Here is a 27,544-nt window from a genome sequence, read left to right on the forward strand (position 1 = left end):
GGGTAGATAATTATCTTTTTTCCAAATTTTACAGAAAATGGAGGTTCAGACAGAAAACCACTTCATAAATAACAATAGGGCAAAAGCCAAAAATTAGCCTCTCTAATTCCAAAACTTGTGCCTTACATAGTGGAGTACTTGAGCCATCTTGTTCATTTGGTTCCTGGGAGCTGATTTTTAGCCCCTCTTCCCAAATCAGTGTTCAGTGACATCATGTTAGTACTTTCTAATCAGCCACAATAAAGTATTTACATCATGGAAATTGGCAAGTACTGGAGAGTAGGGCATGGTTTCTATTTGCTCAAGAGCTTAGAGTTGTTACAATTTACCAACACATCCCCACCTATATGTATTTTTATAATATTGTCCATTTAACTGTGGAATGAGGTTTTAAACATCATGATTCTCCTAGAAAATCTGGATCATCTGATTACTATTATGTTGGTAGAAAAACCTAAAATAAAATTCTGAGTTCCACATATTTCTGACTTAGTGCTCTTTTTGTCATCTCTTGCTGGAATTTAGTTTCTGTGGGAATCTTAAATCCACCAGCTGTGTGTTATTCAAGGAGCATTTGGCTGAAGGAACAGAAACCCATTCAGTACAACGTAAGCTGAGAAGAGAAAATCTGCTAAGGAGATCCAGGGGCCCCAGGGACATCCATCCCACAGAGCCCCACCACAGGCTGTGCAGCCCCCAGGGGAGTGGAAGGGCAGCCCTGAGCACCTTGCCTCACTATCTAGAACTTCCTGGGTTCCTTTCATTGCATGTCCCTCTATGCCCATGTCTGTAGACCAGGCCTTTCTGCTTTAGTGTGATGTAGACAACACCCTGACTGATAGGGCTTCTCATTCTAGGCAGGCACAAATAAACTCAGTGTTTTTTACTCCATTTCCCATTTTCCAGGAGAGAAACACTTCCCAGCCCAACATGGGTCAGTTGCATAATGGGTTTGGGCAGGTGAAACCAGAGCATGCTCTAAGCAAGGCTGTGGAAAGGAAGGTTTCTCTAGGGAGAGAAGATGAGAGCGAGGAGGAGAGGGTCTGCATCTTTAGTACAGGAACTTGGGATGGGAAGGGTACAAAGTAAAGGGGAAAAGACCTGGGTTGTAAGCAACACGAGGGGTGAAGCTGGCTTTTATTCATTTCTAAATATCTGATGCATTGCTTTACATTCGGCACTTAATAGGACATAGCAGTTGAAAGAGAAGGACTGGCACTTGTGTATAAGTATACATTTCTCCAAAGTGTAAAAAAATAACAATAACAACCCAAAAACATTTCAGTAAGAGAAATGAAGACTAGGAAATATTCTATTAAGAAAACCATCCTGGTGGTCAGTATAGATTATCACCAGGAAGATCTACATGGGTCTGTGTTGGCCGTCAAGGGGCCTCTGCTATCATTTCCAGCATTCAAATGTGACCTTCCATTGAGAGTCCAGTTCAACATAAAACATTTTCAAAGACCCCCCCCCCCCATTGCTTTACTCCCTTACAAAGTTATGGCTAAAAGTAGGACCAGTTTAAAAATAATCATTTTGTGAAATTACATGCAAAGAGAAGAAATCATACTCAAATTAAGGAAAATGACCATGTTTTTCATAGCCAATCTTTAGAAAATGGCTTTTAAAATAAGTGCCATACCATTCTTAACTTTTTTGTGGTTAATGAGGAGCAAAATTTGTGCCCTCAGGATGAGGAGCTCCAGAGTTCAAACGATCAATGGAATTGGAAAAACTTCTTAGCCTACATATTGGACTTAACGTCTCATAAGAAAGGATTTGATATGTGCCATTGGAATGTTACTGCCTAAAGCCTTCACTTGTCCTGGAAAGTATTGTTAAGATGAAAAATAATGGCACATAAGCCAATCCACATTTTCTAAGATCAGGCAGAATGATGGTTTAGTCTGAGGGTTTGAATTTATTTTACCCTCTTTCAGTGTCTGAGTTTATTATTAATACTTTATCTTTGAAAGTCTATAAATATGATATAATCAACTGTTAATTTGGGGAGAACTGGTGAGCCACATGGAGATTTACTCACGGCACATCTTGCTTTTTCACTTCCATGTAACATAACCTTTTCTGCTTAAGCAACTCCTCTAGTGACATTATCACCATCTTGCTAAGTTTATTCTTACATGGAATTGCAGCCTGCTAGGAACTGGAGGAGGTGTGTTCTGCTTGACTTGTTTTAAGATAAAATAAAACAATCAATTGCTGTCATCTTTTTAATTTCTCGTTTCCTTTCTCTTCCTCTTTTCTCTACCTTTTCCTTGCCAGGTGTCAGACAGATGGTCATGCCACAGAGATGAAATAAGGGCTCCTATCCAGCTGGTGCTGGATCCAGCTGGTGCTTTTCTTCTGTGGCACCTGTGGTGTGGCAGTCACCTGGCTGCCAATTGGCATCCAGGATAACTGTGACAGGGAAAGGTGGGGACATATTCTGCACTGACTTTTTTTCCCAGTGTGCCCTGGAATGACTGTGTAAGTTATTAAAATACATTGAAAAATGTTAGTAGTTGTTGTTAAATAGTCATTGGTTCAAGTCCCTTAACACTTAACTCTTCCCCTCTTCTACTGCTGTGTCTTCCACTGTTCCCACTCTGGGATCTCCTGACCTCCCCAAAACCTGTAGGATTGATACCTGACATAGAAAGGGGGCTGGGGACTTCTTTTACTGATTTTAAGAACCATTCTTGTTTATTTGCTTATTTTTCATCTACATGCAACCTAACCTAATCCTTATATATTTTAGAAAAGTGGTCAAAAGTATAACCCTGATAATATGCATGATTGTTCTAGTACTAAGTCCAATTCATCTTTCTTAAGGCACTGAAAAAATACCTGGCCAGGGGTTTAGTGAAATATCCCTGCCTAGACTCCCTCCAGATCATCTCCTTGTGTTTCGGTTGTGACTTGGTCATTATTTCAGTTCAGATGCTTTCTGTTGCATGTGGCAGAATACCTAATTCAAATTTATCTGCTTCATATGATTAAACACCTATGAGGAAAGGATAAGGTGTGGCTTGAACTAGGGCTCACATGACATCACCAGGACTGAGATTCTTCTTTTCTTGGCCTCTCTTCTTGGCCTCTCTTCTTGAGCCTGGCTTCATAATAAGATGCTACCTGTTCTCAGGTTCACTACAGCAGCTCTGCAGTCATCTCCAGAGAAAAGAGACCAGGAACATTCTTCTCATGTTCCCAAATGAACGTCTTTAGAATTACTTGAGTCTTTTTGGCTCTCATTCACTTGCCCATCACTGAACTAATAGCTGTGGCTTGGGGAATGGAGTGTGCTGATTGGCTTAATCTGGGTCATTTGCTTCACTCTAGTATCTGGGGTTGAAGCTGCTTCGCTGAAAATACAGAGACTGGGATTGGGGAGGGTGGCTCCTCAAATGAAGGGGACTCTCACTTGCTATCTTTTTAGGGTAGTCGATGCTGACAGGAATGTGTCCTAAAGTCAAATCATTGATTCACCTGTTTGTTCTGTATTCTTTGTATAGACGCTTTGACTCTAACTGGAGAGGATTTTCATTCTCTTATGACCACATTGGTCACAAGAGAATGAAAATTGCAAAACTTCATCAACTGTGTTTCGTGTTCTTTGCAAAACTTTATCAACGGTGTTTCTGTGTTCTTAATTTGCTACTATGCCTATGGCACAATGGCAGAGACCTTGTCTATCTTCTTCTCTGTTGTGTCCCCAGTACCTTTTAGGTGTTCAGTAAATAGTTATTGACAAAAATGGAGGTTTCTTCTCCTTTGGTGGCTTTCTGCAAGAGGGAGCCTCTTGTTACCCTAGAATGCTGCCACCTGTCCTCTGTTTCTCAGCTTCACTGGGAGGTGGTGGTAGGAAGAGTTTTATAAATAGTCTTGATATTTGTTAAGAAGAACACACTTCTAGGAAGGACACTGAATAGTCCTATCTTGGAGTTGCTGTAGTGGTTCAGCAGTAACAAACCTGACTAGTATCCATGAGGATGTGGGTTCCATCCCTGGCCGTGCTCAGCGGGTTAAGGATCTGGCATTGCCATGAGCTGTGGTATAGGTTGCAGACATGGCTCTGATCCCACATTGCTGTGGCTGTGGCACAGGCTGGCAGCTGCAGCTCTTATTTGCCCTCTAACCCGGGAACTTATATATGCTGCGGGTGTGGCCCTAAAAAGAAGAAAAAAAGGTGAAGAAAAGTCCTCTCTTTATGAGGACATCATTGACTCTTTAACTTCCTGCATCTCTGATGTAGCAGATATTCCTCTTTGTGGCAGTTCCTCTGGGGTCACAATTTAACTGTTCATTCCCACTGACCATTAGTGCTATCACCTGTGCCCTCAGATCTGTTCCCAGAAGGGAGAGCTTTGTAGTGCCACTATGGTCTTCTGGACTTGAAGCCAGGAAGAAAATAGGACCTTGTGCTTCTGAACCTATTGTCAGTAAATACCGCTATTTATACACAGGGTTTTTGTGTGCCAGTCCAATTGTTTTATTTATTGTTTTTTTCTTTTTATGGCCACACCTGCAGCACATGGAAGTTCCTGGGTTAGGGGATGGATCTATAACCCACTGAGCGAGGCCAGGGATTGAGCCCACATCCTCATGGAGACTATGTCAGATTCTTAACCCACTGAGCCACATGAAAACTCCTGGTCTTATTGTTTTATATGATTTTTTTTTTCATATGGCAATCATAGGGCAACAAAACAGTACTGGACAAGGCTTGTGGTTTTTATTCATAGGCTGGGAATTCATGGAGGCTTCTTTGATTTCCGATTGTGTAGCTCCTCAGTTATCAATCTCAGCATGAGCCACGCAGTGGTAAACTCCTAAGTCTCTTTTCTTGATGAGTGGTATCCCTTACCTGCATGTGGCACATCATGGTTCACACGACACTCACACACCATTGCACCATTGCACTAACACACTCACACACCATTGCACTTTGATCTTTATAATAGTTTGTGACGTACCCAGGGTCAGGGATTGTTGTTCTCATTTTACCAATAAGTAAACAAAGATTCAGAAAGAAGTTACATGATTTGCTGGAATTCCACAAAGGTGTGTAGAACTAAATCCAGCTCAAGTTTCTGGATTTCTAGCCTGGTACTTTTGCATGGCATCAAACTTGGGTGTCTTATTTCTAGGGTTGATTCTAAGTTCCTGCAAGAAGGGCCATATTGACATTCACTCTGTAGCCCTAATGGCATCACACTTGGCTCTCTATGCATCTGTACTGGGGTCTCAGCTGTTAAACTGGAATTGAGGCAGCAGGAAGTTCTGTTCTGCTTGGTCCCGGAGAAGACACACTCAATGGCTTCTTCATCATGTCCACTAATCATCTTCCATGCCTGTCTGTAAGTGCTGTGTGCTCTCCCTCCCTCTCTTTTTGTGACTTTTAGGCCTCCCCTTTCATTGTCCAAGGCCAAGTCAAATGAGAGAGATGTGCGGCAATACATTCTGTTACTCTCCAGCCTAATTGACACCCAGGGCAACAAGTTGATTCATTTATTTTTAAATCTGCGTGCAAGTATTAAAAGCTACATTACTCAAAGCTTTAAAAATTGACTTTTTTTCATTATATGTATTTGTCAGGGTTTTAATAAGAATACATGCATGTTTGTATGAGACATTTTCTGTTTAATTTCATTTTATAGGTATTGTTATACATGTCTACACAGTCACCATTGAGCACCTACTATATGCTAGGTGCTAATCTAGGCTCTTTTTAATGATCTGTTTAGTCAGTGGGCTATGATTTACTCAACATTTATTTATAGATGTACATTTCCCCCACCCCCAATTTTTCTACTATTATAAATAGAAGTGCAGTGAATATATTTGGGTATACAGCCTTTTCTGCATTTTTCTTTGAATTTATTTCAAAAAGTGAACTTACTGGGTCAAAGAGCATGAATATTTTTAGGGTCATTAGTCATTAATACTTTACTAAATTGCTTTTCAGAAAGGTAGCTTAAATTTACAATGCTATCAGCATTGTAAGAAAATAGCAATTTCACTGTACCTACATCAGCATCTGATTTTATCATTTAAAAAAATACAAAGAGTCCCAGAAAATCATATTGTGATTTTTTTTTTTTTCTTTTTAGGGCCTCACCTGAGGCATATGGAAGTTCCCAGGCTAGGGGCTAGGGGTCAAATCTGAGCTACAGCTGCTGGCCTACACCACAGCCACAGCAACTTGGGATCCGAACAACATCTGTGACCTATACCACAGCTCATGGCAACGCCAGATCCTTAACCCACTGAGCAAGGCCAGAGATCAAACCCTCAACCTCATGGTTACTAGTCAGATTCGTTTCTGCTGTGCCACAACAGGAAATCCGCATTGCGATTTTTTTAACTTGCATTTTTTTTGCTTAAATTGGGAAGGGTGAACATTTTTGCAAATTGTTCTAGTTTTATTTGTGAATTATTTTGGGGAGTTTGTTATTTGTTTTTGTTTTTGTTTTTAGCACAGTAAATTTGTAAATTGTGTCACTGCAGGTCAAATAACTGCAGTAGCCAAGTTCTTGAAGGTGACAAGCCCTCATGTTACAATATCGGTCCTCTAGACTCCCCCATTGCAGGCTAATAGGACAGTGGCATTTGTTGCATCTATTTCCAGAAAGATGTTAATGGTCTCCTTCCCCTCTGCTTTGACAAAACAGCTGTGAAGGAGCCAGGAAGCCAGCATGCAGGAACTGCCGGAGGAAAAAAACCCACAGTGGCAGGAAATTACCCTAATAGGGTGAAAATTAAGAAACAACTCTTGGCACAGCCTGTTTCCAAGATACGGGTGGTGCTTTCACGCCTTAGCAATTATTCTCTTAGAATCAATTTGGTGGTTCTTTTTTTAAAAAAAAATTAGATTTGAACCTGAAGGGGGTTAAAGAGAAAAGGATAAAAGCTTGGAAAATATTTAATTTGGTTTAATAAAGAAGTTATTCTCCTCTTCCCCATTGAGTAGAAAAGGCAGCTGTTTGAAACTTTCTCTTGGTCTTTCCTATTTTGTGCAAAATGGAATCATCTCATTTTGGGTTTTACACTTTGAGGCTCAAGGAGACAGTAGACACTTGTAGGAGGAAAGGAGTAAAGCCTTTTTTTTTTTTTTTTTTTTCTGGACACCCCAGGCCAGGGATCAGATCTGAGCCATAGTTGCAATCTATACCACAAGGCTGTGGCAATGCTAGATCCTTAACCCACTGCGCTGGCACAGGGATTGAATCTGGTCCCAGTGCTCTGGGGTTGCTGTACATCCTACTGCACCACAGTGGTAACTCCAAAGCCTTTTTAAAGAAATTTTATTTATTTGTTTTTCTTCCCTTGACTTTTCATTTTTTTAAGTCTTATTGAAATATAGTTAATTTACAAGGTTGTGATCATTTCTGTTGCACAGCAAAGTGACCCAGTCATACATGTACACATATCCATTCTTTATTTGCAGAAAACAAATATCAGGGACCTGAAGCCACAGATTGGCAGTGGTGTTTGGAGTCCCACAAGGTAGTGGTCCTGGGGTTGGGAGGTGGAGTGGAGGATACTACATTTGAGGGGCAAACATATCTGCATCCACCTGCTTCTGTGTCAGGAGTACAGAGCCTGAGTCCCTGACTACTTTCTCTCCCTGTGTCCCAGTCTCTCCCTATCTCCTGGTCACTTATTTACATGTCTACCATTAAAACCTGTAGAAAGGACTCCTCACTTGTCTCTATTTCATCTACCTGTTTTTGCTTTGACTAAGTCTTGGCTTGATTGACTAAAAAATCTGGCAAGCCCTGAACAAATATTCCTCTCTTGTGTGGAAAATAGTCAGTATTTCTTTGTTTATTATTTCATTTATTCTCTGTGCCTTTTTGGCAAATAATAACTCCAAGAAGTTAAAAATGGAATCGTCTTTCCTTTAGTTGCAAAGGATATGACCTGTGTTTGGATGGCTAAAGGTATAAAAACCTTATGCAAGATAGTGGTCATAGAAACTAAAAGGTGAACTCTTTGCGGCAGGTCATGCCTTGCTTATCTCTGTGACTCTTCATTCTTGGCACAGAAGAGATGGTTATTGAGCTGAAGTGGCACCAGGAAAGGCAGCCACTTCTCTTTCATTCTCTGAAGCTTCACTCTGCGGACAAGTAAACAGCTGTCAGTGTATTCAGTAGGCTTAATTCGATTTTAAGAAATTCACAGAAATTCTTTCCATTTATAACACCAGTTTCCACATTTGAAGAGATCTTGGAGTTCAGTTCCTCTAAACTTGCCTTCAGAACTGAGCTAAAAAAGAATCTCAAAACCTAGAAACAATGAGTAAAACTAACAAAATGGGATTTAATAGGGATCCAGTAAACATTGTATCAAGAATTTTTTGAATCTATCCTCTGTAAAAAGCTAGTTGAGAATGAGTTTGCAGAAATGTGTAACACCTAGTCTGTGGTATCAGTTTCTTAAGAAATAATAGGGGTAGATTAGGACTAGTTTCAATATTACAAAAAAATTAATTATACTTGTTCATTTATTCATATACTCAGTTATACAATCCACTCACTGACAAAGTCAGTTGAGCATATAATGTAACAGGGACAGTGGACAATGGAGAAGACCTGTCCCAGTAGAAAAGAACTGGGGACTTTAGTCAACCAGTCTGACTTGAATGCTTCCACTGATGGGCTGCTCTTTACCTCCTGGAGCGAGCCCTCTCTTTTAAAACAACTCTCTAAAATATTCTTATTAAATATTAACTGTAATATACTGGCCCTAATTCTACCATATGAAAAGCTATAGAAAAATTATAATTCCCTTCCACATTATAACCCTGCAAATAATTGTCTGGAGCCCCTGCTTATCTTTAAAAGCTTAATTTGAACATCATCTCCTCTGTGAAGTCTCTGTGAAACTCCCCAGGAATTGTTTTTTCTCCTTTATTACTACAGGCATGTTGTCCTAAAACTTACTGTGTAATAGAACATCCTAGGGAATAATTAAAAATATAGAATCTAGAGCTGCACTCCAGTATATTAGTAAAACTCCCCAGAAAATCCTGAGGCAGGTGGTTCACAAGGTAGCCTTTGCTAACTACTGTATAGAGGAGACATTTGTGGAGCACTTACTAGGTGTTTCAGCATGTCCTTGTTTAGTTATACCTATGCACATTTGTTGCTCTGTAAATGTCTCCATTATCACTTATGAAATTGCAATTTAACTGTCTCATTATCTATCTGTATTCCCCACCATATTGAAAAGTTTTCATTTATTTTTGATATTTCTAGGATTTAACCACAGCGCCTTATACATGATAGGATCTCCATGAGTGACTGTCCAGTGAATGAATGAGTGGAGTGGCAGGAAAAAGCTTACCATGAACATTTGTACCACCCTCTGAAGTAGGAAAACTAAACCAAGATTTTCAGAAAGTCTCTAGGTTTCCTCTGCATTACTTCATCCAGGTCAGAGTGCTAGAGAGATTAGGACATTACCCTAGGAGTTGGGAAACTTGGCCAATAGTCACAGCTTGGCCATCCACCATATCACTGCTGGGGCCCAAGTTTTTTTCCATGTAAAGAGAAGGGGTTTGCCCAATAATCTATTGACTTCCTTCTAGTGCTGCAGTTTACTTATAGTCCCTGATATAATATCAACCTCTGGATGAGGATAAAGGGGAGGCTGATTGAAAGAGGCTCCTGGCAGGACCTTGGTAAGGTATTGGCCACTGTGTCTCGTGGTCTCCTAGTGCAGCTGGAGGAGTGAAGTATGTTCAAAAACTCTTCTGTCTCCCTTTGTTCAAGCAGAGTAGGTGAGACAGGGAGGGTGAATCGGCCAACTAAATCAGGTCCTTTTGAGATCTTTTTCATTTGTTGGTCACCAGATCAATAAAGATTCACTAAAGATTTCACTGAAGGGACAGTGAGGCCCTTCATTTCAGAGACTGGCTTTGAGTGGTTTGAAGCAGTTACCACCTAATGGCTCTGCTCTATTCCTGGAGCCCTGAGCAGCTGTTTAACATTCAAGCTGCATAGAGTCAGGGAGAGCTCCCAGCAGAGCAGGGAATTAACTGTTTGGTGTATTTTAATAAGTGAGTGAGCAAAGATCATGTGAATCGATTATCAATTTGGCTAACTTTCTTGCAGGGCTTGTGTAGAAGAATTAAATGCAAACAGACTGCATGTTTACCAAAGAGGAATGCACCTTGAAGTGGGTATTAGGATTCTCGGATGTGATTTTTGTAATGTATTGGAGCTTTTATCCCTTTTCTTTATTTCTGTCAAGAACATATGTTGGAAATGAAGGTGGAAATCACTTAAAAAATCAGATTAAATGCAGGACTAGCATAAAGAGGACCTGTTCCTCTAATAGATGTATTTGAGACCAACCCAATGCCTTCCTATTAGTTCAGAGGTTACTGCCAGAGCCTGGGGCTCATGGGGCACGTGAGGATGAAACTAAGTTTGCACTGACGTTGGGTGAGGTGCATGCACTTAAGATGGTCCTATTTAGGGGTTTCCTGTGGTGACTCAGTGCTAACAAACCTGACTAGTATCGGCAAGGATTCAGGTTCGATTCCTGGTCTTGCTCACTGGGTTAGGGATCTGGCATTGTGTGAGCAGACTTGGCTTGGATCTGGCCTGGCTGTGGCTGTGGTATAGGCCGGCATCTGTAACTCCGATTCGATCCCCTAGCCTAGGAGCTTCCATATGCCAAAGACATGGCCCTAAAAAGACCAAAAAAAGAAAAGAAAAAAAAGATGGTCCTATTTATTCCAACACACTTGCCTGAGGAAGAGATGCAAAGACATGGCACAAAAAAGTGGAATTGAACTTATTTTACTTCCAGGGTGAGCACTATTTGATCATAATTGGAAAACAAAACTTAGAAGGAGCCTTGATTCTAGTTCTTCCCTCTTCTTCTTCCTCTATCTTCCCTGTTCTCATTCTTTGTTTTCTAACAGGGAAGCACAGCTGCTTATATTTTCATGGCTGGTGAACACTGTTCCTCTCTCTGAGAAGGCAGTTTGGGGAGAGAGACACATGGACTGTGGGAAGGAAGGGGCCAAGCTCTTGGCCAACCACTTTTCTGAACCAGCATCTTCCTCCGTTTCTTCTTTCTACTGTGGGACATCTGTCTGGCGGCACCCAACACAGGTGTGTGTTATCCTGTTGATTACTTACTGCTGTTCTTTGAGCATAGTGCCAGGCACAGAGTAGCTACTCTTCATTGCTGTTGAATGACTGAATGAATAACCTCTCGTGAGCTATGAATTGATAAACATCCTATTTTTTTTTTTTTTTTTTTTTTTTTTACAATTTTCAACTTTCCATAGATTCACAGATTTCTGAGCTCTGCTGTCAAGCACTGGCTTTCAAGGGACTGTCCAGTTGAATTTTTAAAGTCCAAAGATCTCTTGTTTTATTTCATTATTATTGGGTCATGTGAAACGGTAGATCAGAAGCTTGCTGGGTTCAAGGAGAGATACAGATCTTAATAAAACATGAGCATTGAAGTAACAGTAACATGTTGCATTCTTGCTGTCTTTAAGAAGTAAATGCAGATAACTCAGATCAGCCAATTCATAGTAAAGTGACGAACGATCAAAGAAGAGTTTGGAAATGGAATGGAGAAAAGAAACTGTTGTGTTTTTACTGATTAGTGAAATGGTGGAGATCTTGTACAAGGCTGGCTCAAATGGTGGAGAGGGTTGGGGTTTGGCGGTCTCTCTCCTCTCGTCCACATCCTCTGAGGCTGTCGTTACCTCCCCTCAGGTCTCCCAGGTTGTCACACTAATGCCTCGGAGGTTGGCTCCCATTTCCTGACTGTCAGAACTCAGCAGGCTTGCTTGGTTGAACGAATCGCTTGTATTTGATGAATTAAATTGTAGTAAGACCTGAAGGCTTGGTATTTTTTACTTTCTAGGGTTATTTGCATTTTAACTGGATATGCATGGATTCTTGGTTTAACTCAGGGAACTAAATTACTGATGCTTGGACTCCCAACCAGGCAGGTAGGTGAGGCAGATATTTTTCTCAGGCTCAGCTCTCAAATCATGGGACTGAACATAGCACAATGTCTTTGCCTCCTCTTTTCTCTTTTGCTGCTTCTTCTGTATCCTTTCCTTCTTCTTCCTCCTCCTATTCCTCTTTTTTTTTTTTTTTTTTTTTTTCCCAAAGTCTTCTTTTTAAAGGTCTGAGTAGGCCCTAGAGTCAGAAGCTACACTCAGTATTGCTTTGTGGTTAAAGGAAATCTTTCAGAGTGTTGTTGGTCTTAGAACTAGACTGGGAGATGGAAGTAGTGGTGAGCGAGTTGGCAGAAAGAAACTCTGAGATTGAATGCTTTGAGGTTTGGATGTGGCCCTTCTACATTGCCACTACCTGTGCACTTTGGTAAGTTGAAAATGTCCTTGGAGTTTTCTGCTTCCTAACACGGAGGGTCATCATGTGGAGGATATGGATCACTTGTGTCTCTCCCCTGTGGAAGACAGAATCAGAAGAATAGGCTTAAATGCAGCAGTAGATTTAAGATTAACATAGAAGGAAAATCTCAGGATGGGTTAAGTTTTGAATAAATGATTGTGAATGGTAGTAACAGCATAATCATTTCAGTAGCCATTTACAGAGAGTCACCTTCATTATAAAATGATGATGGGAAGGCAGGGTCTTTGCTGGCCTTGGGAAACTTTAGAGGCCCAAGTCACTTTGATGATGTTATTATTTCTACTAATGAGTGAATGGCATAATCGAGATCTGTACCTTTCAATATGGTAGCCACTAGCCACAGTCATTGCTGAGTGTGTGAAATGTGGCTAGCCCAAGCCAGAAATGTACTCTTTTTTGAAGGCTTTGTTAGAAAAAAGGAATGTCAAATAAATTTTTTTGCTGAATATGGATTATAATAATGTTTTTAATATTTTTGACATATTGGGTTAAATAAAAGATATTAAAATTATTTTCAATTGTATATTTTGCTTTTATTCAATGTAGTTACTAGAAAATGTAAAATTAGGTATGTGGCTTACATTTGTGCCAGGCATATTTTTGTTGGACAGTATTGATGTAAATCATACACACTTTCAGTGCACAGATTTTCTTCAAATATTAAGTCATATATATATACATTTTTGTCTTTTGAGGCTCATACCCTCAGTATATGGAGGTTCCCAGGCTAGGGGTTAAATCAGAGCTATAGCCGCTGGCCTATGCCACAGCCACAGCAACGCCAGATCCAAGCTGTGTCTGTAACCTACATCACAGCTCATGGCAATGCTGGATCCTTAACCCACTGAGTGAGGCCAGGGATTGAACCTCTGTCCCCATGGATGCTAGTCAGATTCATTTCTGCTGAGCCATGATGGGAACTCCTAAGTCATATTTTTATTCCTCCGTTTTGCTGGATGAGTTTCATCATCACCCTCAACGCTTGCTTTGTTACCAGCACAAGGGCTCTGGTGACAGGCCTCTAGGATGTCACTTCTTGGAAATGTCTGGAGACACGGAACCTCCTGGGTGTGCATTTCAGGTATGTGCTTAGGAGGATTTGATTGGTATCATACTCCTCTAGGGAGTGGCATGGAAACTTTAAAGGGTTTTGCCTGTGGATAAAATATCTTATTTTGGGGGAAGAGAACATCATATTTTGCATCTCATAACCCACAAGAAATGTTGTATCTTTTTTTTCCTTTTTTTTTTTTTAGGGCCACACCCGCTGAACATGGAGGTTCCCAGGCTAGGGGTTGAATCAGAGCTGTAGCCACTGTCCTATGCCAGAGTCACAGCAACACCAGATCCAAGCCACGTCTGTGACCTACACCACAGCTCACGGCATTGCTGGATACTTAACCCACTGAGCAAAACCAGGCATCGAACTCACTTCCTCATGGATGCTAGCCAGGTTCGTTAACCGCTGAGCCATGATGGGAATTTCAAGAAATGTTATGCCTTTAATGAAACTGCTAAGAATTCCTTGGATTACCAGTGAAGGATGAGAGTCCCACCTTGAGACAGTTCACATCCTCATTTCTCTTCAAGATTTCCTCCTTCCTCCCCCCCCTCTCTTTTTTATCTTTTTAGGGTCGAACTGGCAGCATATGGAAGTTCCCAGGCTAGGGGTTGAATTGGAGCTGTAGCTGCTGGCCTATGCCACAGCTACAGCAACGCCCAGATCTGAGCCTTGACTGCGACCTACACCACAGCTCATAGCAACACCAGATCCTTAACCCACTGAGTGAGGCCAGTGATTGAACCCACATCCTTGTGGATACTAGTTGGATTCATTTCTGCTATGCCACAATGGGAACTCCCTCTCTTTAGGATTTCTTCTCTGCTATATGTCATTCAAATTATTACCTGCTTAGATGGCTAATTAGGCATTAAGAGCTATGCTATAATCTCTGTGTTACTTAAGATTGGATTTGGCTGATGTTGAAACAATAAAACCCAACAAACAGGGGCTTTAAAAAGATAGAAGCTGGGGAGTTCCTGTCAGAAAGGAATCTGACTAGTATCAGATTCAGTGGAAAGGAATCTGACTAGTATCCATGAGGATGCAGGTTTGATCCCTGGCTTCACTCAGTGGGTTAAGGATCTGGCATTTCTGTGAGCTGTGGTGTAGGTTGCAGATGTGGCTCAGATCTGGCATTGCTGTAGCTGTGGTGTAGGCTGGCAGCTGTAGCTCCTATTTGACCCCTAGCCTGGGAACTCCCATATGCTTTGGGTGTGGCCCTTAAAAAAAATGACCCCCCCAAGAAGAAGCTTATGGCTGTCCTGTATGAAATGTGATGATGTGAGTCCCAGGGTGTTGTAGTGGCAACACTTTTAAGTAACAGTTCTTCACATGGTAAGATTAAAGATTGTTTTGGAGTTCCCGTCGTGGCGCAGTGGTTAACGAATCCGACTAGGAACCATGAGGTTGCGGGTTCGGTCCCTGCCCTTGCTCAGTGGGTTAATGATCCGGCGTTGCCGTGAGCTGTGGTGTAGGTTGCAGACACGGCTCGGATCCCACGTTGCTGTGGCTCTGGCGTAGGCCGGTGGCTACAGCTCCGATTCGACCCCTAGCCTGGGAACCTCCATATGCCGCGGAAGCGGCCCAAAGAAATAGCAAAAAAAAAAAAAAAAAAAAAAAAGATTGTTTTTATTACTGTTAATAAGGAGCACAGGTTGATTATATAGATGACCAGAAACTATCTCTTTACTTTTACTTGGAGTTGTGACATCATCTGGTGCCCAGCAGCTTAATTTGGGGCCGTGGCTTGTAGAAGCTCTCCTCAACTCCATCAGGATGGACAGTCTTCCCTGGGATGCATGCTGCATCTCCTCCATTCTCGGGCAGCCTCTCCGCTACTCAGTCTGCCCCAGGGATTTAGGCTCCTTTTAGCTCTTACTCTCCATCCTCATATGGCTCTCTCTCATGCTCCCAGAAGACATACTCCACATTTCAGAGGTGGAAGAGAAGGAACAGAAGAGAAGCAGAGTTAGTGCAATAGCTGTTCCTTAAAGTCTCTGAAACTGCCACATAAATGTATTTATATCATCTTGGCCAGACTTGGGTCTGAATGGCTGTATTCTGAGCTAAAATTTCTGTGGCTATGAAAGAAGGCAGAATGGATGTTGTAGGACAGTTTGTAGTCTTTGCACCTCATGCTGTTACCCATTATAAACCTTATTTTCTTATGTATTACATGTTCTATTACTTTAGAGCCCTGCCACGTAGTTACCTCATGCAGTTTCATGTAGAAAAGCAGGAAAGCCTGTTTCATGTTTGGCCTTGATTCTTAAGAGAAGCCAAGTTATTTCTGGAGATTGGCTATCATATGTGATACAATAATAACAATAACACTTTACATTTGTGGAGAGAATAGCCCGTGAACCTGATTTTGTACACTTAGGATACTAGGATCTTGACAGTAATAGTCCAGTGGGGTTTGCCTGCTCCCTATTAATATTTAAAGGAGGTTCTTTACTACGGGAATTAAAAATCTAACAAAAGACTTTTCTGAGCATGCCTGCACTTACCCTTCAGCATGAGAAATAAATGTCTTTGGCATGGTCACTTGCTTAAGTCTAGGCCAGGCAAGCTTGGGCACAGCTACCAGATGAATGGGACCAGTGTGCCATAAGATTTCTATTTTTATGGAAGTTTGAGAGTCCAAGAAAGAGTATGGGATGTGTGTATGTCCATCCTTGCTGTCAGTGAGTTGTTGTTTGTTGTTCACCAACCAAGGGCATTGTGTCTAGAAAGGAGACCTGCATTAGAGGTCACCAAGGTTTCTGCAGAACATTAAGTTTTGCTTATATTTGACTTTCCTGGAGCAATTCTTTTCTGTATATATTGGTTGCTTTGCTAAGTCCATAAGCATTTCCAAAATTCGAACTTTCTTTCCAGTGGGAGTAAACCCTGGAGTTCCCTTTCTCCAGCTTCATCGAAACAACTCTAGACTTTTTTTTTTTTTTCCACTAAGCACTTTGTTAAAGAATCATTTTTTCCTTTCCTACTTGGTAAGATGATTTTCTTTTCACAAATTATTACATTAAGCTTTGAAGAAAAAGCCATTCCTTTAATGTTAAATAAAGCATATTTATAGCTCCTTTAAAAGGTCCCCAATTTAACAAATTTGTGTGATTTCACAAGCACACTTTCCCAGATATTTATTATAGTACATGTCGAGAAAGCTTGTGGAATTTTGAATCAGATTAATTTAGGTTTGAGTACTCTCTATTTTTATTAGCATTGCCGTTTTTACTAGCTGTGTGATCTTGGTCAAGTCACTGAACTGTTCTGTGTCCTAGTTGCAAAATTATTTTCCTGACATCCACTTTGCAGGGTAATTATGAAGATGGAAATAATCTATGTAAAGCTCTAAACATAATGTCTGGTATTAAAAAGAAGCTCAGTAAGCGCTATTGTTATTCTTTAGGCAGTAGATCCTACTCTGCATAGTGATGCAGATTCTTTTCCAGTTTACATATTGTAATACTCCAAAGGGATATTTATTTTGAGTTAAATCCCCACTTCTCTTTTTTACTTCTCCTTTCCATCCTTTATTTCTTCATCCTTTCTTTTACTCCCTTCCCTCTCTTCCTTTTTTTTCATCTCCCTATCATCTTCCTTTTCATCTCCTTTTTTCATCTTCTGCTGTCTCATTCCAGATGTAAAATCCTTCTGTTAATTTTGCCCCAATGGTGTAGTATTTTCCTTACCACAGCATCCCTTTGATTATTGCCAACTAGGACTCCATAACTGGATTTCAAGAGCAAAGGATGTCAAATCATTCTTTGATTTCATTCAGCTGTAATTGTCAGTTTACATTTGATAATTTCATGGTGTAGAGGGTTAAACTGAGTGAAGCCAGGTTTAGGTTTTCTCTTGGTGTTGATAAGAGGCTGTTGAGGAGAAGATCAGATCCTGAACCTCTAGAGTTCTACTGTTTCTTGTTTCTTTGCCTTGGGGGGTTGGGAAAGCAACTGGCAAGTCAAGGCAATGGATGGAGCAGGGTAGGTGTAAAGAGCCAGAGTCCAGGCTCTGCAGAGTCCTGTTGCTAGGCAACAGCATGCAGAGAGCAGACACATGCATATGCCTGCTAGCATCCTGTTGCCTTAGCAACAGAACATTTGGGTGGAGGACTGGGGGAGGAGGGAAACTGGGTTTAAATTATTCAAAGTTCTCCAGGTCCTAGGGTACTCCCAGGCCTGAAAAACCCCATGTATTCATTGTCTTAATCTTCCCTCATTCACTGAAGCTGAGGTTTCCATGTTTTTGTTTTTGTTTTTTTTTTTCCCATTAAATTCATCATTCAACGTGTGTAAGAGGTTTTTTCTTTACATTACCCAAGTCACATGGCGCTCATTTGATCCTGTCCACCTCCAACTCTTCTGGTGCTCCGTGGCAGGGCCTATTCTATGGAATTTTAAATGATCCCTTCCTCTAAGTACAGCCCTGGGGGACAGAAATTAAATGTTCACTTGCATAGAAATTTAAATTCTAGTTGTTTGGTATGTGAAATATTGCTAAGTCATTACCATTAGATCCAAGGCTGTCACTGTGAATTTTTCATTCAGTTACAAAGAGTAAGAAAAAGGACAGAGGAGAGAATGTCCCTTCTATAAAACTCAGTGATGTTCAGGAATGACTATGTTTTCACCCATGAGTACTTTACGCTTGACCATACTCCCCTAAGCACTGAGGCCATGTCTTCTTCTGAGTTATTTATCTCTGGGTACTCCATCCCTGCCATGGGTCATGGCACATGGTAGGTAAATTATTAGATAGGTGACCTGGGAACCCATATAGTGTGATACTGTAAATGAAAATATTTGGAAACCATTCAGTGCAGTATAGAAATATTAGTTACTGTTCTCTAATCTTGTGCCCGTTGCTTCCTGACCACTTCCTGCCTCAGGACCACTGTGTTGGTGACTTGGTTCCTATCTTGTTTTCTCAAGTACTGTGCCTTGTCCAATATCTTATGGTTTAGATCTTAGCTTTTCCTGTCTTTCCCAAAGACCTTATAAACCAGTGCTATGGCTGAGGGTCCCCTCCAGTTTTCAGATTTTCCTGATGCTGCGTATTGGCTCTGCTGCATTTTGCTTTATCCTGGGCCTGCAACTATTCTGTTCTGCTGTCCCACTGTTGTCTTTCCAGTTGCAGGGTTCTGAAGCCATGTGCTTGTGTTGGCTCCCACATGTTTGTTATTGCATATTCTGTGGGTGTTTGGTACTTACCTGGGGAAATACTTAACTTTAGGTTTTTCTCCACTGTAGCTAATCCTTCTGATAGGGATGGAGTAGGGTAGTTACACAGGTAGTTGTAGATGATGTCCCAAAAAAGGGACCATAGATAGAGAGGGAAACCTAGGGAACTTTGGGAGACCTCTGTAAGTTGCTTAAGAGGGCCATCAGAATGAGGAGGGAGTCTTGCATGACTAATGGAGGAGTGAAATATGCCTCAGGTAATTGGGTGGGGGATGGGGTAAAGCCTGCATTCAGGTTCAGACCAAGGGCAGGAGTTTAAGGACCGCCCTTCAGGTGAGGTGAATAAGCACCATGACAGTCTTAGTTTGACCTTACAGGGTCAAATACTCTCTTACCCCATACCGAGGAGCTACTACTCAAAGAAAGAGGAAGAGGCAGTCTTTTCTGACCTCTCTCCCCTTGGATTATAAAACTGTAATCCACCTAATCCTTGGGGCAGAGCCTCCTTGCCTGCCTGCTTGTATCTCTCATAAGCGTCCTATCTTAATAAATCTATTTCTTGCCTATCACTTTGTCTTTCACTGAATTCCTTCTGTATTGAGGAATAAAGAACCTGAACCCAGTAAGTGTGGATACCAGGTGAGTGATTCTAATATAAAAACTGTGGATTCAAGTCCCAATCTGGATTTAGGCTGGGTTTGAGTCCCGGCATGTGAGTTCAAGTCCTGGTTTGGGTCCTGGCTGGGCTCAAGTCATAAGTGCTGTCAGTTTCACTTCTATTTGGGGTGTGCCTGGTGGGACCATTTCTCTTATTTTCTTTTACACTATGATAGCAACTTCAGCCTACTAGCCCCTACCTTACATCCATTGTCCTTCATAGGGGATCATATAATCACATGAAAGCAAAAAAATACTTCTCTATAATGTGGTCTAGATGAGTACTTTATTTACTGCCTATGCTATTATTTAATATTTTCATAGCAAACGTATATGCCATTAAATGTAGAGAAAAAAAAGTTTTAAAAAGCCCTCTTCAATGTCTACCACAGGGTTAAGCACATACTATTCAAAGATGATAATGCTTTCTGAATTAAATTGGATATAAGTTTTAATATTTACCAGTGAGATTGAGATAGAACTTTCTTTTGCTAAACCTTTGAATTTCTTCAACTGTGGAAGTTGCCAGCATATGGCCCAGCATCTCAAATGCTTAGGATCCTAAATAGCAGAGAAGAGGCTAGTTCTCTAAGCAGTGCATTATCTTTATCCCAGCTTTACATTTGGGTTCTATATGCCCTGAATTGGTGCCCATCTTCCCATCTTTGTAATGGAAACTGTTGATATTCTAGGGCAAACATGGCTGAGTGATTCTCTCAAATAGCCCTAATGGGGCCCCTGCCACAGTTTTGCATGTGAGGATATGACGGTGTGTCTGGAGTTAGTCATTTTGACAGGCTGGAAATCCAATGGTCCATTTAAGGGAAATTTTCATTTAGAACAATTTGAAAGTTGTATAAGCCATATCAAATCAATCTAAACAATAAATACCTTCTGAGTTTATATATATATATTTCTGTATGTGTGTGTATGTGTGTATACATATATATATATGTAAGTTTTCATGCCAATATACACATGCATATAGAATATATACATATAGGAAATATATGTATCATGAAAATTAATTTTTCCACTAGACTCAATCAAGACAAAGACGTTTATCTGCAAGTAAGCCACTGACCCCCTGAAAACTGAAGACCTTAAAAGAGAGGAATGAAGCCTGTCATAGGTCTGCCCATAGATTTCTGTCCCAGCCTCTTGTCCTTCTCTCCTCCTAGTTTCCTTATTCTCCTAGAATAGATTCTTGCTGTAGATTTTCTTTTTCCTTCTTTCTTTCTTCCTTTCTTTCTTTTTCTCTCTCTTTCTTTCTTTCTTTCTCTCTCTCTCTCTCTCTCTCTCTCTCTCTCTCTCTCTCTCTCTCTTTCTTTCTTTCTTTTTTTTGCTTTTTAGGGCTGCACCTGCGACACATGGAGATTTCCAAGCTAGGGGTCGAATCGGAGCTACAGCTGCCTGCCTATGCCACAGCCAGAGCAATGCTGGATCCAAGCCACCTGTGACCAATATCAGAGCTCATGGCAACGCTGGATCCTTAACACAGTGACCGAGACCAAGAATTGAACAGGTGTCCTCATGGATACTAGCTGGGTTCGTTACCGCTGAGCCACAGTGGGAACTCCTAGATTTTCTTAATCCTTCTTCAGGTGATACAGCAGCTACTCTCTCTTGTGCACAAAGAGGTTTCAGTTCACAGGTGAGAGCAGAACTCGTATGTCATCCCTGATCAGACCCTGCAAAGGTGACATAAGGAGTGGGGTAATGCAGGGTTGGTGTAGGATGGACACACTGGTACTGCTTTGGCCAGGGGGTTATGGTGATCTAGGGAGGAGCACAAGGAGAAAAAAATTTTCTATGTTAACATTGTGCTAAGATTAAAGCCCTGCTGGAGGACCGTTTTGCAGATGAGTGCTTAGAAGAAGTAGGTAGAACAGCTCTCTGCTATTGCTGGTCATAGAAGTATAATGAGACTCTTTTTTACCAGTTGCTCATATACATACAAAGCTGGTATTACCAAAGAATTTGACCAGGTGAGCTGGAATCTGTTCTATTTTGAAAGATCTCTTCTACTCATTCAGGGGTGTGTGTGTGTGTGTGTGTGACTCAAGATCACAGCTACTGTACACAGCACTACTGTGTTTTCCCTGAAGAAAATGCCGCACACAACCTCAAGTTCTTAGTTCTTGCCTTTCAAATGATGAAGGAAATTCAAGCTTGTGGCCATCATTAAAATTTCACTTCTGTCATTGAAATATAATTTTGTTTTTATTTTTTGTCTTTTTAGGGCCACACCTGCAGCATATGGAGGTTCCCAGGATAGGAGTCAATTTGGAGCCATACTGCTAGCCTACGCCACAGCCCCAGCAGCACCAGATCAGAGCCACACCTGTGAACTAAGCCTCAGCTTGAGGCAACTCTAGATCCTTTAACCTGCTGAACATGGCCAGGAATTGAACCCACATCCTCATGGATACTACTCAGGTTCTTAACCCGCATAGCCACAATTTTTTAAAAAATATTTCCATGCTTCTTATCATCAACAGCTATAAAATAAACCAAGGCTATCTTTGTTTTTCAGGAAACTAAGACTTCTCAGAGTTTTAAGGAGGGATCAGAGGTGAGTGCCAGGGTACTCTTGGGAGTCCTCCACAATATTGGAGAACCACTTTCCATCTCCTAGCTTTGCAGCGTAATAATAATAGGAGGTACTTCTCCAGGGCCTGGTGTTACTCCTGAATCTGCTGAATCCTCCTCCTGATGCCCAGGGCTCTGGGGATATGGACAAGGCTCTCTAATGCTCACTGCCAAAATGGATCTCTAGGGCGCACTTGGCTGGTTGGTGCTGTCATAAATACTCCCCTTCAGGATGTGAAGATCCTGGCAGAGACCTAAGTCCTCAAAACTCACATTTTATTTTTTTATTTTATAAGTTTTTTGCTTTTTTATGGCTGCACCAGCAGCATATGGAAGTTCCTAGGCTAAGGGCTGAGTTAGAGCTGCAGCTGCCAGCCTACAGCACAGCTGCAGCAACACCAGCTTCAAGCCACATCTGCAACCTGCACCATAGCTCATGGCAATGCCGGATCCTTAACCCACTGAGTGAGGCCAGGGACTGACCCCTTGTCCTCATGGATACTAGTCAGATTCATAACCTGCTGAACCACAACAGAAACATCAAACTCACATTTTATATATGGCTTCATGGGGTGCCCTTCTATGATGCATATATGATATGGAAGGACGGCTGCTGGGGGATCATCCACAGACAAGTGACCATCTCCTCTTGGAAATGCCTCCATGTACCTCGGGGATAAGCGGAGCTTGTTCTCTGTGCAGAGAAAACACATCTGGAAAATGTGCCTACCATGCTTCTTGTCATAGTCTGACTGTGGCTGGAGTACATTCTGGGGATCACTGACTGTTGTGTACAGTGGTTCTCTCCTGATCGTTGTATGGAAAAATTCACCAGTTCATTCATCCCTCATCCATCATTTTCCTCAGTGACTCATCTTCTGAAAGTTTCATCCCTCAGTCCCCCTTCTGAGGCTGGTAAATAGCATGTCATTCCAGCAAAAGGCAGAGGGGGCGGCAGCCCATCTGGGCCCTCAAGTTTGATTTCATATTTATGAAACAGCTTAAATGTCAGTTTGAGTGAAAAACGACACCTTCTCCAGCTTCTCACATTAGTGCCTGTGGCTGCCGCTGAGTGTTTCTTTCTTTCCTTTTTTTTTTTTTTAAGGCAGCTTGTGGCTTCCTTACTTGTTTGCACTAAGGCAGGAATGGAAAAGGGATAGATGGATGCACAGATGATGGACGGATGGATGAGACCACAATTTGGTATCCCCACCAGACAGGAGAGGGATAGAAGTTGGGAAAAACAAAACAAAGATCAAAGAAAAATATTCTGGTTTTGTAGGGAGTTTTGATCAGTGGTGAAGACCTTGAGATATTCTTGTGCTTTTTGCCCTCTATGTTTTAGGTTGAAAAATGTAAAACAAAAATTTGGAAAACCAGGATTTAGAAAAATAAGGCACCTCTAATTCCAGCACATTAACATTTGTAGTGATCACTTGGATGTATTTCTTCCAACTCATTTTTTAATGTATATGTAGTTTTCGAAAGTTCAAAACAAGATATGCATATAAGACCTGGGAATCCCCAGTAAGGACTTTAGGAAACTCTTAGCTTGGGCCCAAAGGAAGGCTGGGAAAAAAGGCAAGTGAGGAAGGTCACCAGTGAATGCCTTCAGTGCAGTTTCTATGTATTCTCCTGAGAATTTGAGACACTCTCATTAATGAGAGATTTTCCTCTTGTGGGAAGGCTGGGGAAATTGTACAACATTGAAAGCTGACCTTGTGATGATGCATGTAGATTTGCTTGTCCAAGTGCAAAGCTGGGCCTGCTCCTACATGGGGCCTTTGTGTTATCCAAAAGCACTCACAGAATGGTAGTGAGATGGGGCTGCCAGTGCTGAAGAGCCTCAGCAAGTTTCTGAGTTCTAGCAGGATGAGTCAGTTGCTTTTCTTCAGCCCAGCACCAGGGGGAGGCCTCAAGTGCAAGTAACAGAAAAAGGGTTAGCTGACTTCACCAAAGGTGTTAAGAACTTTCTAGTGGAAGGCAGAAGAGAGCTGCCAAGGTGGGGAGCCAGTGGAGAACAGAGAAGGCAATAGGTCTGGTGAGAGCTACCAGATAGTGATGGGATAGTGGGGATAAAGGGGTACCTCCAGCAGTGGTAGTGGGGTGATAGTGGGGATAAAGGGGTACCTCCAGCAGTGGTCAAGTAAGCATAGCCCCCCCACTCTCAGGGGTGGCCGCTGGCAGTGCCAAACACGAGAGATTACCTCCAAGAGGCAGTGGGTTGTCGCTTTCAAGACTGCTGAATTGACACTTAGAGGTCCCTGCAGACTTGCTAACTCCATTGTACAAGACGTTGGATCTCTCCTGGACCAGGGTGGGTAGGAATAGTGCCTGAGGCACCAGAGGTCCAGGGAGAGACACTGGAATAGAGATGGTTGGTAGGACAGTGGTAAACTCGGATTGTTAGTTTGCTTTGTTCAAAGTAGAGGTATTTGTGTGGGAGGAAAGTGGGAATGCTTCACCGTGTTTGTGACATGAAACTTTGCCTTCTCTAGAAAGAGGTCACTGTTGCCCTGCCAGGGTAGGATAAGTGGGAAGGAGGAAAACTTCACCTCAGTTCACAGGTAGGTGATAAGACCCTACATTTCTGGAACTTTCAGAACTGTTAATATGTACCCTTTATTAGGGGTTGAATATATTCCAAACTAATGAAAGTAACTAACTAGAGGGAAAACACAATGCCTTCCTTTATGATTGCTACTTGTCCTTCCAGATTGTCTTGTACCCTTTTACTTAGGTTATAATTTATTTAAGCACTGCTTTTTTAAAAATTAAAATTATGTTTAAATATTTGCCCATTGCTACCTAGTCTTAGTCATTAATTTTAATGGTTATAACTAAAACAACGCCGGTATTTTATGGATACGCCTTATTTAATTATTATTTCTCCACTGTGAGTCACTTGGGTCACTTCTAATTTTGCTGTTACAAATTATACTATAGTGAATGTCTCATAGCTTATCCTTCACACCTCAAATTTTGGATTTTTTTTTTTTTTTTTTTTTTGGACAGGGTCTACATTCCTAGAAATGGAGTCTTGGCTTAAAGAGTATAAATATTCTTGGCCTCTTGATTTTTTGAAAGACCAAAAAACCCTCAAAGGACTAATGTTTTCCTGGAGATTGTTGCATAAAGATGCCAAAGAAGATAAACACAAGAAGTATAATTAGACTCAAGTTTCAGAGCTCTGACAGATTTCTTTCTTAATTAAATAATTATGGCGGCCCTCAACTTCCACTTGCATGTGAGCCCAGAAAGAAATTTGGCTCTTAGACTTTTCGTAACAGTGAGAAAAAAAGGAAAGAACATTATTAAAACCAGTATGTTTGCTAGGGCAGGGCCTGGACAAAGGAAGATAAAAATAAAGTGCCCCAGGCTTATAAGGCCAGAGCAAAAGCAGACAGGTGATGGTAGTGTGGATGGGAGAGAGAAAGCCATATACCTTTGCCCTACTTGGCACACAGAGGGCCGTGGGCCTCTGGAGGAGGCAGAACTATGGCAGATGTGATGAGGGGAGAAGCTGAAACCAAGCCGTACACCCTATAAAAAAGGAGGTAAGTTAACCTTGTGTCAAACTCTCTGAAGTAATCCAGAGAATTGGATATTGACTATTTCAATATTGAATATTGAATATTCTGATTTTTTTTAAGGGCATGAATGGGAAACTTACTTAGAGTACCATTTTTTATGATTATGAAAATATTATCCATTCTGCAGAACATTTAGAAAGCATAGAACAATACAGGGAAGAAAATAGAGATATCACCATTCTCATACTGGAAATAACTATTATTAGGATTTCCATTTATTTCCTTTTTTAATTCATGTACACATTCACTCACACCCAAACACATACACAGATGAAATCACACTGCATATGAGTGCTATAGATTATTACACCATGTAGATACATACTACTAGAATGCATTTCAATTTCTTGTGTTATTGGTATTTGTGGTACTTTAACATTCTATTATATCTAGCAATGAGATGGATATGCTTTTACTTTAATTTTTAAAATGTTTTTGGAAATTTTTTTCAGACCAAATTACTTGACTTGAATTATTAGGTCAAAGGATAAGTGAAATTTTGAAGCTCTGTCACATTTATAGCAATAATTCTGTAAGCACATGGATCTTATCATACCCTTGCTAGCAAAGGAATTTTTGTTATTATTTAATTCATCTTTTTAAAAAATTATAGTTGATTTATAATGTTGTGCCAATTTCAGCTATGCAGCACAGTGACCCAGTCATACATATGTATGCATTCCCGTTCTTATATTATCTTCCCACGAGATTGGATATAGCTCCCTGTGCTGTATAGTAGGACCTCATTGCTTACCCATTCTCGATGTAATACTTTGCATCTACTAAGACCAAACTCCCTGTGCATCCCACTCCTTTCCCCCTCCCTCTTGGCAACTGTTTTGTTTTTAAATCTTTGACAGAGGCTTCCTTCTGAAACAGTGGATGCCAACCCCCTTCCCACTCTGTACCTCTCTACTCCAGCCAGTGTTACAAAGAATGTCGATACAGCAAGATATGTGCTGGAAGAGGATTGATTAAGAAACTCAAAAGGGTTTAGTTTCCTCAGAAACTTAAATTATTTGAAAGTGTCAAGTGACAATAAACACAAGAAGCTGTCAGGACCTATTAATCTTATGAGAGGGTGAGAAAGTGAAAGATTGAGTCAGCTTTGATTTACAAAAAATGCTGCCTCAAATCCACTTTGAAAATTAGTGAAATGTAAACCACAAAAATATCAATAAGTCATTATCATTATATTTCATATAAACAAAATCCTCTGGCTAAGTAGCCTTTTTATTAGGTGGTCCAAATATTGGAAAATTCAACCATCACAATTTTGAGTTATCTGTATGATTGTACTAGGTCTATAACACTATTCAGAGTTTTATGGCTTTTGTTTTTATTTTATTTATAAGTCTAATATCAAAGGAATGCTTTTTGTTTATAAGTGTAATATCAAAGGAATGCTTTTTTTCTGAAATTGGATGACTTTTTATCTTTTGATGATAAATTATTTTATTGTATAGTCTTGTTTGAGAAATAGTTCTTAGGACTTTGTCATAACACGCACACACTTTCCCCAAGTGACTAAGCATGGTGGATCTAGGATTACTAGTGTTGGACCCCTTCTCACTTTCCTTAAAATTGTTTTCAATTATCTTGGTTTCATCCCTAGACTTTGATACCAACTTCACTTTATATTTATGCAATCTAATCTTATAATTGCATGTCTCTTTGGACCACCATGTGATTCTGTTTCCAGGCTAAATTTGCCTTCAGAAAATGTCTGACTTCTTTCTGATGCCTTAAGGCCAGAATAACGAGCCATTCAGAAGTAAGAAGCCAAGTTGCCGGTTACTGTTGTCTCTGGTGGTGTAGGCATGGTAGTTGTTTGGGGCAGGAATGGTACAGTGAGTCTTCCCAACCTGTGAAAAAATATTGTCTCTTATATTCCACTAATGACAGAGTCATATAAGTTAGTGGTTCTCAATCTTGTTCAGTTGGCAAAGTACCTATAGAGGAAGTCATATTCTGAGAACTCCATGAACTATTGATATACTTAAGGCCACTTACAAACTAAGAACACTTAACCAG

At 40.9% G+C, this 27,544-nt stretch overlaps 1 protein-coding gene across 3 annotated transcripts in view; it reads left to right on the top strand.

Moving 5' to 3' along the window:
* LOC110256420 (uncharacterized) overlaps window positions 1–27,544 on the top strand; it is a 256,045-nt gene that overhangs the window by 220,977 nt on the left and 7,524 nt on the right. For 2 of the 3 annotated variants that reach the window (XM_084991176.1, XM_084991177.1), the window contains 2 exons: window positions 21,862–21,900; window positions 24,416–24,484. In XM_084991176.1, coding sequence (XP_084847302.1) covers window positions 21,862–21,900; window positions 24,416–24,484 — 108 coding nt within the window. Of the gene's footprint in view, window positions 1–21,861; window positions 21,901–24,415; window positions 24,485–24,932; window positions 25,475–27,544 lie in introns of all 3 variants that reach the window. The other variant, XR_014824801.1, reaches the window with a different exon arrangement.

Source organism: Sus scrofa, chromosome 13 (genome assembly GCF_054392235.1).
Source record: "Sus scrofa isolate SSC_HxYL_T2T_F1_AM1 chromosome 13, Sscrofa_HxYL_maternal_Yorkshire_Landrace_v2.0, whole genome shotgun sequence".
NCBI lineage: Eukaryota > Metazoa > Chordata > Mammalia > Artiodactyla > Suidae > Sus > Sus scrofa.